Below are 18,463 nucleotides of genomic sequence, written 5' to 3'. Positions count from 1 at the left end.
ATCAAATTTCTTCATCTGTCACTTTCAAGTTCATCTATATTTTACAATTTATAATGATATTTTTATAGTTTTAAAATTTATTGTTTAATTAAATTAATTAAAACTTATCAAAAAATATTTATATTATATATAAAAAAAACTAAAATACATAGATTTATTTTTTAGAGGTATAAAGTAAACAAACAATTTAGGACGGCAAAAATATTAAAACACTTGATGCAATGCTAAATAGGCCGAATTAGCAACGAAAAAATAGATTCCGACTCTCTCAGTAATAGAAATGTTAATTTAATCTAAGGGGTTTAGCTGAGTGATTATGAGAAAGCAATAAGTGTTTTTCAATAAAGTTACAGAACCAGAATTTCACAAACGCAAGGGCCGAACTATGAACAACAAGATTTTGAAATTTTAAGGTTCGGAAATCTAATAGTTTGTATGGTTGAGGTTTTGAGGAAGCTTTTTTAAGTAGTAAGTAGAGAGAGCTAAAAAGAGAAATGAGATTAATAATTGAAAAAAAAACTTATGGGAGATCGTAGCGCAGAGAGAGAGATGGGGTTTTGAGACCCAAGATGAGTACATTTTTAGAGGATTTAAATCTCATCCAACATAAAGTACAATATTTAAGTGTTCTTGACAAAAAAAAATATTAATTTAAAAAAAAAAAAACGAAACAACGCGGGGGTTGTGGCCCCCATACGCCCCAAGCTAGCTCCGTCTGTGGGTTCCATTTCCACGATAGCCCAATCTTGTAAATCTTGAGGCTACTGGAGGTTATTCCATGTCGTTAGCGTTAATCAAGACACATGTGAGTTGGTCCGGATATCCAATTATCAAAATTAAATAGAAAAATAAAATAAAAAATGTTAATTACGTAAAGCCGCGTGATATGATATGCTAAAATATTACTCCAGCATATTGAAAGTACTAGCAGAGAGGAGAGAGAGCAAAAGCTTGTCCTCTCCAGCAGCCCAACGCCGCCAACCCAATCCAGCGACGTTTCTGGGCAACACGCCTTGATATAAAAAAACTTAGAAAAAGCAAAAAAGGCAATAACCCAGAAAGGGGAGAGGTCTTGATGGATGAGAGATTCGAGTATTTCACTCTCAGAATAATGGAGGTTAATATCTATACTTGGTTCACCAAAGGTACTCTCTCTCTCTCTCTCTCTCTCTCTCATTTTCTTGATTTTCTTGATACCAGTTTATGTACAACTAGAGATTATTTGTTCTTTTGCTATGGATCATTTGTGATTGGAAATTGGCCCGATGATAAGTGATCCGATCTGATGTGATGTACTTCCATTTTTTCCCAGTTTATGTTGTTTTCAGAATAACCCCTTTGAATTGCAAGAAATTAAGAAAAAAAAAAAAAGAATAATCCCATCAGTTGTTTTGGATAACTTGAGCAGGTGAGAAATAAAGAATAAAAGATGGGTTTTTTGGGGGTTCCATTTTCTTTCTCACCAAATTTCATCAATTTAGAAGCCACCCAATTCTTGTTTTCTCTCCCTCTCACAATGCAAAGGGAGGATGTCTCTTCAGTTTGTGATCTGAGATTTAGGGCTTAATCTGTACTTGTTGTTTTGTTTACAGTTACTACTGCGTAATTGTAAGGAATCAGTGAATGGCAGAAGGGCTCTGAACTATAGAGCTTAAAAGGGTGTTGGAATTTGTAGATTGTTTCATGGGCAATACATGCCGTGGTTCTTTTCGAGTGAAAAGTTATCAGGGCTACAATCAGCCCGAAGATCTGTCCGTTTCCAAGCGTCACTCTTCTGCAACCCATTCTAGTCATACCGATAACTCGCTCACCAGCTTAAATTCTCAACAGCTCATTGCTCAAGAATTCTCCAAGGACGACCCCCCTAAAAAAGACAACAACCATAATACTAACGGTCTCCCTCCTATTAGTCCAAGGAAAGACGGCAACACCATGAGACGTGGCCCCGATAACCAGTCTTTTTATGTCTTGGGTCATAAGACTCCCAACATTCGCGATCTTTACACATTGGGCCGTAAATTAGGGCAAGGACAGTTTGGTACTACTTACTTGTGCACTGAGACTTCCACAGGCATCGACTTCGCTTGTAAATCTATTGCCAAGAGAAAGTTGATAGCCAAAGAAGATGTGGAGGATGTAAGGAGGGAGATTCAGATAATGCACCATTTGGCAGGTCACAAGAATATTGTCACCATTAAGGGAGCATACGAGGACCCATTGTATGTTCATATTGTAATGGAGCTTTGTGGTGGTGGTGAACTGTTCGACCGGATCATTCAGAGGGGACATTATAGTGAGAGAAATGCTGCGCAATTGACCAAAATTATTGTTGGCGTTGTTGAGGCATGCCATTCACTTGGCGTTATGCATAGAGATTTGAAGCCGGAGAATTTCTTGCTTGTTAACAGGGATGATGATTTCTCTCTCAAAGCCATCGACTTTGGGCTTTCAGTTTTCTTCAAGCCAGGTAAATTGAAAAGTTGGGGGGGGACCTAATATTCCCCTTCTTTTTTTTTTTTTGATAAATCAATATTCACCTTCTTTGTTCTCATACAATCACAAAATCAACTGATATCACTAGTTTTTTTTCCTGCCTTTTGAAATTCTAAAAAGCCTATTGTTAGGCTGATTTTTTGTTTTTGTGTACACATGATCTTTTTTTCATGGCACCCTTTAGAGCTTGTTGAATTTGTTTGTGAATGCCTGTCAAATGGCTAACAGCTGAACATGCAATTTTCAGTGAGACTGGACAGCCTGCTCTTTTTTAAGTGAAATCTGCTTGCTTTAGATAGTAAAGAAACGACGGAGTATCAAATTCTTGTGGTGTTTCCACATATAGTTTGTAGATATCATATATAGTAAACTACAAACTGAATAATGAATAATGAATATCTTTGTTAAAAATTCTTCAAAAAATAGAGAAAATACTTATGGTACTTGCTGCTACTTCAGGTGAGGTTTTCTCTGATGTGGTTGGAAGCCCATATTATGTTGCTCCTGAAGTCCTTTTGAAGCATTATGGGCCGGAAGCAGACGTCTGGACAGCAGGTGTCATACTATATATCCTGCTAAGTGGTGTACCACCCTTTTGGGCAGGTATGTCTTCTTTGTTATTGTAGATTAGTTGCAAGAGCAGGAATGATCCATTTGTCTTGGCAATTTGCTGATATTTTTTTCTATTTTCATATCAGAAACACAACAGGGGATATTTGATGCAGTATTGAAGGGACATATTGACTTTGATTCAGAACCATGGCCCATTATATCAGACAGTGCTAAGGATCTTATTCGGAAGATGTTGTGCTCTCGGCCTTCGGAGCGGTTGACTGCTCATGCAGTATTATGTATGTTCAGCTTTCTTCTTATTTGTCTTAGACTGTTATTTTTACCCTCTCCAATTTGGATGGATACTTGCAAGTTGGACAACCTTATGGTGACTGGCTCTCTGTATTGGGTATGAAGTACATTCGGAAATCAACCAAGCATTGTGTAACCAAGTTATGATTGCTGCTTGCATGATGCTTTTTGCTAGCATAAATGCATGAAGACCTGTGTATGCATTGAGAAGAAGCATAATATTTCTGGTGTTCCCCTTAGGATAATGGAAGCAGCAAGGATCAACAATCATGTTTAAATTGATGCTTAGATGACATTTAAATTATGGATGCACTTTCGTTGAATCTCTGGCCCATTTTATGAATTATTGTGTCCTTCGCAGTTCGCACTCTCTGGAGCATGCTATGGATTACATTCACGTTGTTTGTTCAGGGAAATTGAGCACGGGAGATGAACATTTACTATGGGATCATTCTCATATGCAAGTGTTCTTTGTCCTGTTTTTCCCTCCCCCCACCCTACCACACCCCCACCCAATTTGTGGTTGAAGAAAGATAATGATCTGGTTGACTTATTATTTTTAATTTTTCATCACAATCTTATAGGTCATCCTTGGATATGTGAAAATGGAGTTGCTCCTGATAGAGCTCTGGATCCAGCTGTGCTTTCTCGTCTGAAACAGTTCTCTGCTATGAACAAGTTAAAGAAGATGGCTTTAAGGGTACGTAGATGAGATTATTGTATAGCCCCTTATTTTCCTAGGATTAGTTGAGTCATGTGTGGTAAATTAAGTACATGATACAAGATGGCTTCACGGGTTTGTACTTTTACTGTTTGAGGGGCGGAGCTATGACCGTCATTTTTGGCCTTCTTGATGGATCCAAATGATGATGCACTTGATCTCACATATGTTCTCCGACACTGTTTTTATTTTTGTAGATGACGAAAGGGATTTTACCATGTCAATGATAGTCAGACAAACTTAACCATTCGCTGACACTGCAAAACGCGGTGACTCTGGATAAATTATCGTCGTTCTCGTATTTGTTTCTGCAGCAGCATTTTGGTCCCTCCCTTAATAAATCTGCTCATGAAAATTCACATATTATGTTTTTTCCTGCTTTAGTTTTTCTGTCACTCATTACATCTTTGTAATTATTCTGGTTGATGAAACCATTTGGGAAGATCTTAAAGGCTTGATTCATAAACTCACTTTTTTGACCTTTTCTGTAGAAAGTAGTACTACTTGATTTTAACACTGGTGTGGAATAACCCTTCAACAGGACTTTTACTTGGACATTTATACAACCAGAAATTAAATTTGCCTTTTTGATGCCATCAGGTGATAGCTGAAAGCCTCTCAGAGGAGGAGATTGCTGGTTTAAGAGAGATGTTTAAAGCAATGGATACTGATAACAGCGGTGCTATCACGTTTGATGAACTTAAAGCTGGCTTAAGAAAGTATGGCTCCACCTTAAAGGACACGGAGATACGTGACCTTATGGATGCGGTAAGAAGATTGTTGTCAAGTATACTTAGAGCGTTCTGTTGCTGTAGAATTTGAACATGTGTGTGCGTGCGCGCGTAGATATATGTATATATGTACTTTATTGCTCAATAATAGATGTTAAGGTTAAGATAAAGTCAATTTCATTTGTTTTCCTTTCTAGTTTGTCTAGTTGGGAGTCAAGGGTGCGCAAACCAACCCTTGATAAATTCCTTGACATGTCAGATATTTTTGGCATTTAGAGAGGTGTACAGGTTCTATTTATTGTTTGGTCTCCTTTTTTTTTTTCCTCGGCTATTTGGCCTTTCGTTCTATGCTCTAATTTGTACATGGGTGGCATCCCCTTATGCCTTTTCTCTATATTTATCACTCATCAGAAAAAAAGAAGTTAATGTCAATTTCATGTTATTGTTTTGCTTTTGTACCTGGGTGGTGTGCCGTGGCAACCTTTTCATTTGAAATCTGCTTGCTTATTCAATAGAAGTGCATAATAACCTTGAGCTAAACATCTCCAGTCAGGAAGGTTGGGAACTCTTATCCTTTTACTTTGTTTTCTTCGATAAAAGTTATAATTTGATGATGTCAGACGAGGGAATTTTGGACAGGGTATATATGTGGCCAGTTTATTGAGATGTTTGAAATGCTTTGGTAATCACTGGCTATTTCTTGTGTAGAATATTTTGCTAAGTCCACAGTGTAGTTGATGGACCTTATGTGGAATAGGGTGAGTCTTCTGATACTATGAATTATGATGCCAAAACCATTGGGAGCCTGTTTAGTTCACACATCAATAAGATTGTGCATCTTCTTCCTTGACATGATTTTCATTCTTTTTAAGCATGTCATAAAATGAAAGAGTAACTGCTATATTCTTCCTGATGTCATCCTAGCGTGTTACATATGATTTGTGATATATATGTCACATCTCCCTTTTTCTTTTTCTTTTTTAAGGGTTTTAGTTTTAGACTTGCCTTTGGGATTTTGGATATAAGGGTTGTTTTGACCTCTAAAGTCATTGTGCACGTTTTGTATGTGTGTGGAACAATTGTCTATGTATCTGAGCAGTCACAGTTTATTTGCAGGCTGACGTGGACCACAGTGGGACCATTGATTATGGTGAATTCATAGCTGCAACAGTTCACCTCAACAAACTAGAACGTGAGGAACATCTCATGGCAGCATTTCGGTACTTTGACAAAGATGGAAGCGGTTCTATTACAGTAGATGAGCTCCAGCAGGCTTGGGCAGAACATAACATGACGGACGTTTTTCTGGAAGATATTATTAGAGAAGTTGATCTAGATAATGTAAGTCCTGATACTTGAGTATGGAGTCAGACTTATCGAGAAAAAAATTTGAAGGAACACCAGTAGCGACTTGCAAGTTGCAACTGTAAAGAACTATACACTGATTACGCAGTTGTGCACATTTTGTGTCAGAATTATTAGGCTCTTTATGTGTGTCCAAACTGTACTTTGATTGACCAAAAATGTCTAGGAACATCATGTTATATAAGTTTCAAAAGTCTGGCTTTCAGATGGATCCCTTGCTAACAACTTGTTATATTGCACAAAATGGAATGATCGTGCAAATCTGTCTCCGCAAGGTTGGAGGAATTTTTTTTTCATCTAATTAGATTCTGATGTGTTATTTCAGGATGGAACAATCGATTATCAGGAATTTGTTGCTATGATGCAAAAAGGCAATGTAGGAGGAATTGGAAGACGGACTATGCGTAACAGTTTGAATATAAGCATGAGAGACGCACCAGGAGCTCGTTAGCTTGTTCCTAGAGATGTAAGTTGCATGTATTTTTGAGCTTTATGCATTTCAACAATCCCCTTCCTAGATTTTGTTTGGTAAACCCAACCCTTCACTACTGGGTTTTACACGAGAAATCTGATGATTTTGATAAACTATCATTGAGCTAATCAAATGAGTACTAATGGAGGTTTTCAAGTTTTCTGTACTGAGATTGGCTTGCATCATGACGTACAGTAGCGAAATGGTGCCAAAGCATTACAGTTGCATGCTGCGAATGTTTTGTCTGTTTGCATCATATGAGTATGGTGTTGGAGTTTGTCCCACATCGGTTAATTATCTCCTCCAAAACTAGTATATGAGCCCGGGCGGCCTCTCCACTTTTTGCCAATTGGTTTGAAGTTGGATGCTTTAACATGGTATCAGAGCTAGGGTTTCGGAGAATTTGTTCCCCTTGTTTATGCCATAAGTGCACCGTTGTTTGTTGTGATCCAAATGTTATGGATCCTTTGTTTACCTCTCCACGTACGAGTCGGGGGTCGCACATGCGGGGGAGTGTTGGAGTTTGTCCCACATCGGTTAATTATCTCCTCCAAAACTAGTATATGAGCCTGGGCGGCCTCTCCACTCTTTGCCAATTGGTTTGGAGTTGGATGCTTTAACAGTCCTTTGGATAACCTTGCTTCTTTAAAATTCATTACACAGTAGTTCTATGGACAGCTGGCAGACTGAAAAACCAATTCTGAGTTCTCAGAGTTTGTTCCATTGCTCTTATGATCGTTAGAGGAGGCGATTGATTATTTTAAAAATGCTATTAATAGGCTAGGCTTGTCTTCATATTGTGAAGAGCAATATTGGCATTCTAGAATCCAACCAACTCATACTTTGTTGCTTGGATTCCATCATTCTCATTTATGCTCATGCTACATGACAAGAGAAATGTGAATTTTGTTACTTTTGAGGGACCTCGGTATGAAATATGAGAAAAACTTTCTTCCTGCGTAGGTTCATATGTTGAATGTGAAGTGGAAACTCGAAAAGGAGACTTTGTGACCATTTAGCCCATGTTTTCAGCAACTAAACCATAAAGTAAACTGGAACTTTTCATCAGTATAAAATAGGGTTATTATTTGGAGAGAACATGTTTACCTCTGTGTGGTAATTTGTTTGTCAAGTGCGATTGACTGATTGGGCTCTCTCATATTCTTACACGTCTGCAGGTTGTACAGGCATAGCAAGGAGAGGAGGTTCAGTAAAGTGTCTGGGGAGAACATATGGATGCTCCCCTGCTCTTGATGGTTACCAAAGTTACCTGGATTTTTCTTGTGGGTTTTAACGGTTTAGCATTTGTCAGTCGTTCTTTTAAGTTGCTGGGTAACTGGAAAAACGAGTGATTTGTAATTTCAGCATGTAATGATACTGCTGTTTTTAGGCTGACATTACTTTCTGGTGTTTTGTGCTTATTGTTGGGGAGTGGGTATTGTTCTACTGATCTTTTCATCCTTCAGATTGTGTTGATGACTCTGGACCTTAATGCTATTTCCATTGAATTGAGTAAACCATGAACCTATAAATCACGTGAGACGATGTGGAAGTGAAGGTTAGACGGTAAGGTTTCAAGGTTTGACGTAAGGGCGACACTAACCCGGATGTGCCTCAGAACAAAGGAAAAATGACCTATTGAAGTGTTGCTGCCTGCCACACCCGGTGGTTTGTGCGCCTAAGGGGATGTGTACAGTACAGTACAAAAACAAAGCTAAGAACAAGGCACTTTCAGATTATAATAGCGAAGAAAGCAAACTCCCGTACACATCGAGGGCAGGACTTGCAAACAATGATGAATGCGAGGAGGGTAGATAAGAAATTTAGGACAGCCGTAGGATAATACTTGCAATTCGGTGTTTTCATGCTACCTCCTCAACTCGAACCGTTCTACTACATGTTTCGCTTTTACATCAGCAGAAGCAGAAGTATTACGCTACCCCCTTCCACTCGAACCATTCTACTACATTTCACTTTTTTTTTTCTATCGGAAAGAGCGATACTTGTATTTCCTTGATATGGAGCAAATGCTTTATGCTGCTGGATTGGTAATTGATTCCAAAGCTGCTGATTCAGATGCTATTGTATCCCGGCTGAAGTTTCATGTGCGATTACGATTTCCTGCAAAGGAAACAGTAGCCAATGTTAAAACAACTACATCATAATTATCTAGGGGGATGGCAACAAACTCCATTGCAACATCTATCAATCCACCTTAGCATTCATACGGGTGTGAAGAAGGATGATGCATCAGCATATTAACTTTGGATTGAGTTCTCGTATTTTAGTTTTCTGATAGTATTAAGGAAGCGCAAACCATATGTCCAAACACTTAGGGTCCTGAAACACCAGGTAAAACAGGTCAGATGACTAGGGCGTTTGACTAGGGCGTTCGAAAGCCATAAAAGGATGAAAGCTGCTCCAAGAGAAGTCTGGTATAAGGTATTGTGCCTACCCATCAAATGACCCCGAAAGAAGAAAGGAACCCACTGCAGATATTGGTAGACTAGGCTAACTTCTTTCCTATTAACCAGGATCGCTACCATTTCACATCAGAAATTTACAACTAGTAACACTGTTGACTACGACCAAAATTTAAAAAGATTACACTTCGGATGTGTGTGGCTGTGTGAATGTTTGCGTTACTTGCCTTCAGCCCTGCATCAGGTGAAAAGATGCATTTTGACGTAATAGCATGCCCCTGATCAAATAGCCATCCCACCTCACAGAAAGTTTCATCTTCTCTGTCTTTAACTGAACTCCACAATTGTTTTGGAAGCAATACCAGATTGTTTTCATCCCTCACTGACTTCCGCACGTTGTCATCTAGTAGCTCTTGAACAGTGTTCTGGCGCAAGTGAAAGCTCAAAATCAGATTGGGCAGCAGAGTTATGTCAAGTGCTTTAAATTCATGAGCATCAACAGACTGAACGAAATACTAATACTACAACTTACTATGCATATTTTATGCTGCACAGGATACGAGTAACTCGAAGTCTAGTGGGAGGAATAACCAATAAGAAGTTATAGGACAAGAAAATTTCCAATCTTCTAAGTTCACACATACTTCCTGCTTCGAGAACTTTATTCGTGTAAAAGAGTTACTAAAGCTCCCTATTGCCCATTTGCCCCATTCAGAATGAAGGTATTGCAATGTGAAAGTATCATCTGTATCCTCGGCAAAATCATTTATTCACTAACCTCAAGTCATAAAGCGACTAGATGAGAGATTTTTTTTACGCTATGGATCAGCTGATTTACCACCAACTAGACAAAACGCACTAAAGTGCGAAGGCTAATTTATGACCAAAAACATCCTTCTTGGCAAAAGAACATATTCAGGTTCAATGACAATATCTCGAAGAAAAAGTGAAAGGAAGGAAGGCGAGAAATTTCCCAACTCACAGTTTGAGAATTCTGGAAGCAGGCAACAGCATGAAGGCCTTCCCAAACACCGGTAACTTCCGAACTTGTCAAGGCATCTGTGGAAGCAAATGCAGTGTCACGAATAGCACATCCACCTAGCTGCTCCCCGTTTCTGAAAGGCCCATACCACTGCTCGCAGAAGACCTTGATATTCTTCAACATGAACTTACTCTTCTCAACATGGACAACCTGAATTATCCTCACCCGTGACTCCCGACTTCGCGGATCAACCAAGCAATGTTCCAACTCAAGTATTCTGTATGTGGGATGGTCCTTCATTGACCAAACGGCTGCATAGCATCCGCTAGACTGATACGCAAATGCAGAGGCAAAGTTATCTGCACCTCCTATATTCCTCTCTTCGATGCTGTACTGAGTTGCAGCATCAGCTTCACATCCAACAGTGGGGAGTAGCTTTATCAGTTTATAGAAAATAGTGAAATCTTGTGGCTGAGCAAGAGTTGGGCATTGAGTTTGCCAATCAAACACCTTGACCTCCCACTCCCGGAAAGCTTCGGGGACTACTTGTTCTGGAAGCTCGATCGGTTCTCCTTCGCTTGAAAAATCTGCCCCGTACCCATCCCATTCCCCTGACACTTTGTTCGCAAATTCTACCCATTCTTGACCCGATATAGTGCAGAAGAATGAAAATAAAGATAATTAGACCAAAAATTGCACTACAAAGGAAAGCACTCATGATAGAAAATTCAGACACCCATCCAGCTAATGTGACGCCTATGCTGTGCTTGTATGACATCGGATATGGATTTTGAAGTTGATGTGATACTTTGCACTAAATCCACTCTAGTGTAGAGTGTGGTTTTGGAGAGGAGTTTCAATGTGAACTAGTACTGTATATTCACAAGGAAACACTAGAAGCAACAGCCACACCATAGAGAAAAGATCAAGCTGAATAGGAAGATTGGGTGCAGGAAATAAAGAAAGAATTAAGATTTACTAGATTCTGAAGAGAAAGTTTTCCAATTTCATAGAACAGCCACAATCCAATTAAGAATGAGATGGTGCAATAAAATCCCAGTAACTGAATGAAGTGTTCTCATTCAAATCCAAGGGGTTGGCTGGGTAGGAGCATGTCAGTAGGGGCGGAATCAGAATGTTTGATTACGGGGTCCAAAACTAGAACAATAGCAGTTTAGGGAGAAGTAAGAGCTTTACAAGTTGAACTACAAACTAGCAAGTGGTGTGGTAGGCACCATGTACTCGCAATTTATTCGACAGGAGTTCAAATCGCACTAACTATAACTAACAATGCTTGAGGGAAAAAATATTGGGTGCAAAACATTACACTTGAGGTGTCAATTGAAAAATCATGATGCCATTGGATATTTGCGCGGTTATGAAATCCCGCGATTAGACGAATTGCTGGTAAGCTAGCCCAGATACTCGAAATCATAGAAAGAAATACTTATTGTTTCTCATATGTAAAACATGCATACATAACTTGGGTATCCATCGAATACTCCTATACAAAATCTCAAACAATTAGCTGTGTTTGGTTTGCTTCTCAAAAAAAAAATTTCAAAAAATTCCCCCTGATTCCATCTAGATTCCCCATACTTCCAATATTTCTTTTTATCTCTTCCCACTAATTACCCCTACTATTTTTTAAAAAACAAACCAAACACAGCAAGTCAGAGAAACATATAGGAGATCGACACGAGAGCTTACTGGAGGATATGGTGGAAGAAGCAATCAAGCTGCTGCTCCCATCAATTTCAACAACGTCTGGTGGTGCTGAGGAGGAACTTACGGCGGAGATGGTGGTTGTTCGATTATATTTAGAGCTTAAACTAGTGTTGAGGCTGTTAACAAGATAGCTTTTGTGACAATGAAGCTGGAATTTATGACTGTGAATAAGGGTTCTGTTGTTGGGGAATAGGATGTAGTTATTGGTAACCCTGTTACTCGCAGATGACATTAGTGCCATTTTATTGTTCTGCTACTGACTTCAGACGTACATAATCCGTTTCAAAGGAGAGAGAGAGAGAGAGAGAGAGAGAGAGAGAGAGAGAGAGACTATTGTCAGAGCAAGAAAGGCTTCAGTTAGAAGAAAGTACAACTAAGAATTGCGTACGACGTTAAATATAGCAAAAGCTTGTCTTTACTATGAGCAGCCAAGGAATAATTCACTAATAAGAGCCACAAGAATATTCCATATCTGATCTGCCACGTGGCAATAGCTCCCTCTCCTATGCAGCCCCTCAGAAATGAATTCAATAATGCAATAACCATAAACACTTACGTTCATAATCACACAAAACTCATTCATATCAAATGGGGTCCACATATTTGATGTAAGTGAGTTTGTGTAATTATGTGTTTAAGTCTTTGCGGTACTAGCATTATTGCTCAGAATTTTCCCAATCCCTCCTCGTATGGCCATATTTGTGTCGCTTCCTGATATTTTCGATTCATTTGGGAGGTTGTTGTCAGTTCTATGTCCTGAGTCCATGTTGGGCAGGAATGCCTTACAACTTGCTAGGTTGTTAGGTTTCGATTCGCTTACGGTAAAAAAAGGACTCGTAGCAGTTGTTTCAGATTTTGGATAGCAAAAGGTCTTATCCTACCGAAGCTGAAATTGTCGTTGAAGATATTTGTTGAAAAGTTGATCGGTTTAGGATTGTGAATTTTTTTCCTAGATCAATAAATGTAGTTGCATTCACTTTGGCAGCTTCGTGTTTTGCGAGGTTTTGGTATTCGACCATTCGAGATTAAATAGTAATTTCAATTAGGGGTGTAAACTGTTAGGGATGAGATCTTCTCATTCCTAGACAGTCTACATTTGTCTTACAATATAATATACTTCTAGATAGTCTACATTTGTCTTACAATATAATATACTTCTATCGGTAAGAGTATTCTTGTAGAATCCATATTTATGAGACACCTCCTCGAAACAGTTAGTACGGAAGAGGATTCATTCCCAAAATACAATCAGAATCAATCTAATCGCTCCTTCTCCCCTGCGAATCAAACATATAATTAGAACTCTAACCAGAAAATTAGCATATGGTAAGATAATTGTAAACAAAGCGAATGGGTGGGGAAAGCTCAATTTCATGGGGTGGCGATCTTCATCATTTGATGAAGATGAGTGTTATAAATTCTTGGATACGTACATATGTTTAGACCCACAGATTTGCATATAAACGTGTTTGAAATGGACTAGTCGATGCAAATGAATATTTGAGGTCTACATGTACGTACCAAGCAACTCAGGACACATTTCATCCGAATATGTGTTCGAACATCTTTGTCCAATGAATTTTTTCTTTTCTTTTATTAAAACAGTTTGAGACTCAACATCAAACCGGGCTTTTAGGTTAAGGGTTGCGAGTTGATTAATGGTCCTTTTCCACCTCAACACACCTTCTCCTTTTTCCTTTTCTTTTATTTTCAATTAAAAATACGAAACCATTCATTGTTGAAATATCTTGTCGTTGACATTGCTGGAACTAATTCGACCACGTCACCTTCTTTAGTCTTGAGACAGAGGGACCAAACCATTTTATTATTTTCTATATACATAACTGGAGTGTTTGAATTAACTTACGAATATTTTAACTAATTTGGAGCTCTGAAAATAGGTGATTAGACAATTCTCTAGACTTCAGTAACCCCGAGAGTTCTATTCTTAGAGTGAATATATATTGAACCTGCAAACTTATGATGATCTGAGTAATTAAGCTCGTTACTTAATTTTATATGATCACTGAGGTGTCTAGCTGTTATCATGCTTTCATTCGATCAATTCTTTGACTAATAGGGACTCTTTGTTCTAAATTAACGTTTTGTTATTATTGTTCGCATTTTTGAAGTTCTTGTTTAAAAAAGTTTGAAACAATTACTATCTTAATTATATTATTTAGCGTCATCTTAACTAGACCTTTTTCAATCTGGTCCATTGTTTTATATTTTTCTGATACATCTCGTGAATACGAATGATTGATCTCAAAAATTTTGACGAAAAATTAAATAAACGGTCATTAATTATAGCTAAACTGTCTTGATAACAAATTAGCTAGTTTATGCCACACTAAAGGGACACAATTTAATGTTGTGCAGCTCACATGCATAAAGATTAATATAATTAGGAATAGTTTTAAACTTTTAATACAGCAGTAATGTATAATGTGCACCACTGCAAGCCTAGCCATGTTCAGATTAGAATTCCAGCGTGGATGTGTTTGTTTCATTTGCAAGCTAATTAATTAGTTTAAAGTCATATATATCAGTTAAAATTAGCTAATCCCTCCGTCCCTTTTTTAGAGTCCAGTATTCCATTTTGGGCTGTCCCTTAATAAGTGTCTATTTTGTAAAGTTAGTGGGTAAAAGTTGGTGTATTGTCTATTTTGTCCCTAAAAGTATATTCCATTTTGAAAATTTTAGTGAGTAAAAGTGTAATGATGATGGGTAAGTAGGGAAAGTGGAGGAAAAAGTTGATGTGAAAGGTATAATGATGATATCTTTTTAATAAGTTGGAGTTACGAAGCAGGACATTTAAAAAGGAACGGAGGGAGTAGTATATTTTTAACCAAAAACAATTTGTGGCCTTATTTATTTACCCTTAATTAGTGCAGCTCATTTTTTTAATCAGCTAATTAGTGGTACAACTCTGTTCAAACACTTTTTGAGATCGACTTATAAACGGAGCCGCTAATTAAGTGTTAGAGGTGCCTTATGGGATCATGCATGCATGACAGCATGTGCTAAACCATGTGCATATATGGCTCTTTGTTGGCCCCTCAAGATATTTTTACTCCAGTTCTAGTGATTGATGCCTTTTCTTTTAAATGAGAAAATCTTTTTACCGGAGGGGTTCCGTCAACAGTTGTTTATGAAGGTGAATCACGACCGTCTAAGAGTGTTTTGGACTGTCCAAAATCCAAACGGACGGCTGAGATCGCGCAGCTCTGTGAACAACCTGTTTATAGCGGCTCTGTGAATAAGTCTATCTCCTTTTAAATACTCCTACAAGTTACTGACTGATAGTACTCCACTACTTGTGTACTCAATTTTTTCAATTTGGATCGAATGAAATAGTTAAAATTTCGATTGTTCATAGCTACAATTAAAGTCTCTAAGGAAATCTGAACCATAGATTATTTCAATGTATGATTCAAATTTAGACTTCCCCATCTAGTTCAAAACATAGACCGGAGAGAATCCGAACCCATTCCATTTCTTTTAAATACAAGTTAATTACTGATTGGTAGTACTTGCTTACTCATTTAATTATTCCAATTGAAAATGAAGGGTCACCAATATAGGAGTATAATCTTTATACAACGTTATATACGGTACATATAATATACATCACTGAGCACCGACACATATATAGCTATGCACCGACACATAGCTCTGCACCGACACTTGGTAGATTTAACTCTCAATCACAACCTATTGAGCTTAAGATATTGGTGGGCTCTGGAGCCTTAAATGTAAAGGCTTCTTCATCATAACAAATGATTAGTCACTATTTGGTTGAGAGTGTTGTTTTCGAAATTAGGTAAAGGTAATTTTATTGAAAGTATAAAACGCATAAAAACAAGTGTTTGTAATCTCTTAAATCTGAATAGATCGATCATTTATTGATGCTCTCCGGTCTTGTTCACCGCATTTGTAGATTTCAATAATCAAAATTGTTCATTCCTCAGGAAACATGCACACAAATTTCAATACTAGTAGTAATGTGTTTCAAATCCATCCGAGGTTAATCGAAGCTACGTGCACATCCAACCGCCAGTGCACCAAAATTTGTGAAGGTGTCATCACTGTTCTAAACAATCATGTCAAAAATAGAAAAGAATAGTCGAGTTTACGGAGGTGGAGAAAGAAGATGTACATAATCTGCGTGCAGATGTGTGAGCACAAACGTGCATGTGTCGCTGAAACACATTCTAAATTGTACTAAATTTCGCGAGCGCAAGAATTGAGAGCTCATTTGCAATCTGAGGTTCAGAATAGAAACACAAGCTATTTTGATTTTTGAAAGATTATCTGAGTGAGAGAGGATCCATCGCTTTCCATAATAGGGTATGCAACTTTAGGAATCAGGGACGTGCTGTCCTTTGGAGGGGCAACACCGTGCTGCCCTGTCGAGTTCAAATCTCTTGAAACCCATTATTTCTGAGTTATATACATGTGTTTCAATCAGGTACTTAATAATATTCGAGATTAAGATAACTTCAAAGCCACTTGTTCTACTCAACGAACTGTACAAAATGAACATTTTCGATAGATTAGAGTGTGATCGGAACGGGCCCCACTCGACGGATGCCCCTGATTCAGCAAGTTTAATATCCGAATTACCGAAAGCAAAACTGCCAAAAAGCAGAGTAAAGCAATACATGCAAAACAAAGTTGGACCAATGAATGAAAATTGCAGGCGAAAACTTAATTAAAAGAAAATTACATAAACAAACCAAATCAAGTAAATGAAAGAATTAATCATAAATCCTCGTACAACTTAATTAATCCCAGATTTATGGCAACACAACTAATTTACAGGTCCCTTATAACCAAAAAAAAAATACAAAGAAAACAAAAAGGAAAAATATGGCATGCAAAAAACGTGCTTGAGCAGTTGAGCTAGATCCATTTTGGAGAGTCGATCGATCTTCACAGCCTTATTTTTTTTCACGAATTACGAACCGAATCACGGTGAATTACTTACAAAGATATGTGGGTACGTACTATCCCCCAGAACGAATTACTATCCCCAGATCGGATGGAGATCGATCGAATGAATTAATCTTGCATTTTGCTCCTCCGGTCGTCGAAGTTTTTCGAATAAGCCACCGAATCGTACCTGAAAAGTTCGAGGACGGCCAACATTTTACATAAACTAATCAATTTCGAACGCCTTTACGAGAGCTTGTTAAGCTTTTGAACCAAGTTCGAATAAACTACTACTCTGCTCATAAGTTTGTTTAAAAAATTCAACTACTCGATATCAGCCTGATTATGGCTCGTTTCAGATCGGTTTGTCTCATAAACAAGTCAAGCTCGAACATAATTTTATAAAGCCCGTTCATGTTCTGTCACGGTACCGGCTGGTACAGTACGAGATTGACCGACCAAAACCGTTGTACGTAGTTAAGTAACGGAATCGTACCTGAAAGTTTGAGGTAGAACAAGGTTGTTATCCCCACCGACAAGCTTCCTGAACTCAGATCTGACCTTATAGAACACGTGCTTCCACGTCCCCTTGGCGTTCAACCCCAGCAACGACGACTCGTGCTCGTTCATCTCCAGGTCCTTGGCGAACGTGGGCTTCTTCGACAGGATCCAGCCCACTCCCCACTCCCACCACTCCTTGATCGAGCTCCCCGCGCTCTCGCCCATCGAGGAGACCGATTTGGACCGGCGGAAGACCCACGAGGTGGTGGAGGTGATCCGGTCCGGGGAGGGGTGGAGGTTCAGGGAGAAGGAGGAGAGGCGGCGGCGGAGGTGGGATACGGGTTTCGTGGTGGTGGTGGTGGGGGAGTGGGATGTGGGGAGGGAGTGGTTTTTCATGGAGGGGATATTGAAGGTGGTTCGTTTTTGAAAGGTCTCGTAAATGGAGGTCATGTCTTTGGTTAGGGGTGTTGAGCACACACGCAGGGCGAGAAACACAAAAACTTTCAGATTTTGAGGAAGAGAGAAGAGAATGGAAGAGTGAAATGGAAGTTTTAGAGAGTGGAATGAATCTTGTAGGGAGGATATGGGGAATGTGTTAAAGTGGAAAAGAAGGGGAGAGGGAGAGAGAAGGGGAGGAGAGAGAGAGGGGGGAGGGAGGTGAGATGTGCTGGTCACAGCTGACAGTACAGGCTGTTTTTTATTCGTTCTCTCTCTCTCTCTCTCTCCGGGCCTCCGGGGGTGGAGGAGGGAGGGAGAGTGTGAACACGTGGAGGGGGGTGGGGTCCTTAATTTTGACAAGTTTGACCTCACTCTAATTCATTTACCTCCTCCGCGGCTCCGCCTAATTTTTGGGATGGTGCCTAATTTTTGGGATGGTGCTGTGGTGCCTAGCTAGCACGATACTCTGCACCATTCCAATTATTCGTTGGGCGATCTAACGGTTCAGATCTTATCTTGATATTGTGTAGCATTTGAACCGATCATTGTCGAGATAAAATCTGAACTATTGAATTATCGAACAAACGGCTTAAATGATGTACTACACTGTGTTGTGTATCACTTAGACAACACGTCGGGCCCCAGTAAACTTTAGGGGTAATTATTCATTGGGGGGCCACCACCTTTATTCGCCCCACATTTTTGTGAGCTTCATGCATTTGATAATGAATCCCATAGCAATATGTGATGGATAAAAGTATTAGGACATTATGTATCTGTGCTCCAAGACCACTTATATTTTGGCACAGT

The 18,463-nt window shown here is 38.9% G+C and overlaps 3 protein-coding genes across 3 annotated transcripts; 1 reads left to right on the top strand and 2 right to left on the bottom strand.

Moving 5' to 3' along the window:
* The first annotated feature begins 909 nt into the window (after positions 1 to 909).
* LOC131325516 (calcium-dependent protein kinase 26-like) lies at positions 910 to 8,163 on the top strand. Its single transcript, XM_058357821.1, has 9 exons — positions 910 to 1,145; positions 1,593 to 2,467; positions 2,953 to 3,096; positions 3,192 to 3,344; positions 3,942 to 4,057; positions 4,679 to 4,846; positions 5,926 to 6,150; positions 6,500 to 6,640; positions 7,825 to 8,163. The coding sequence occupies exons 2-8, from the start codon at positions 1,684 to 1,686 to the stop codon at positions 6,623 to 6,625; spliced, it is 1,716 nt and encodes a 571-aa protein (XP_058213804.1). The 5' UTR covers positions 910 to 1,145; positions 1,593 to 1,683; the 3' UTR covers positions 6,626 to 6,640; positions 7,825 to 8,163.
* Positions 8,164 to 8,360: 197 nt separating this feature from the next.
* LOC131325517 (uncharacterized) lies at positions 8,361 to 12,160 on the bottom strand. The gene is made up of 4 exons (XM_058357822.1): positions 11,762 to 12,160; positions 10,052 to 10,692; positions 9,297 to 9,494; positions 8,361 to 8,767 (listed from the first exon to the last, which is right to left on the bottom strand). Exons 1-4 carry the CDS (start codon positions 12,018 to 12,020, stop codon positions 8,726 to 8,728), a joined length of 1,140 nt encoding a protein of 379 aa, XP_058213805.1. The 5' UTR covers positions 12,021 to 12,160; the 3' UTR covers positions 8,361 to 8,725.
* A 4,329-nt stretch (positions 12,161 to 16,489) lies between these two features.
* LOC131325515 (uncharacterized) lies at positions 16,490 to 17,923 on the bottom strand. Its single transcript, XM_058357820.1, has 2 exons — positions 17,211 to 17,923; positions 16,490 to 16,904 (listed from the first exon to the last, which is right to left on the bottom strand). Exons 1-2 carry the CDS (start codon positions 17,663 to 17,665, stop codon positions 16,844 to 16,846), a joined length of 516 nt encoding a protein of 171 aa, XP_058213803.1. The 5' UTR covers positions 17,666 to 17,923; the 3' UTR covers positions 16,490 to 16,843.
* Positions 17,924 to 18,463: the final 540 nt, after the last annotated feature.

Source organism: Rhododendron vialii, chromosome 5a (assembly GCF_030253575.1).
Source record: "Rhododendron vialii isolate Sample 1 chromosome 5a, ASM3025357v1".
Classification (NCBI taxonomy): domain Eukaryota; kingdom Viridiplantae; phylum Streptophyta; class Magnoliopsida; order Ericales; family Ericaceae; genus Rhododendron; species Rhododendron vialii.
Note: the sequence above shows the minus strand (reverse complement) of the source record. Positions and strands in the feature narration are given on the sequence as shown.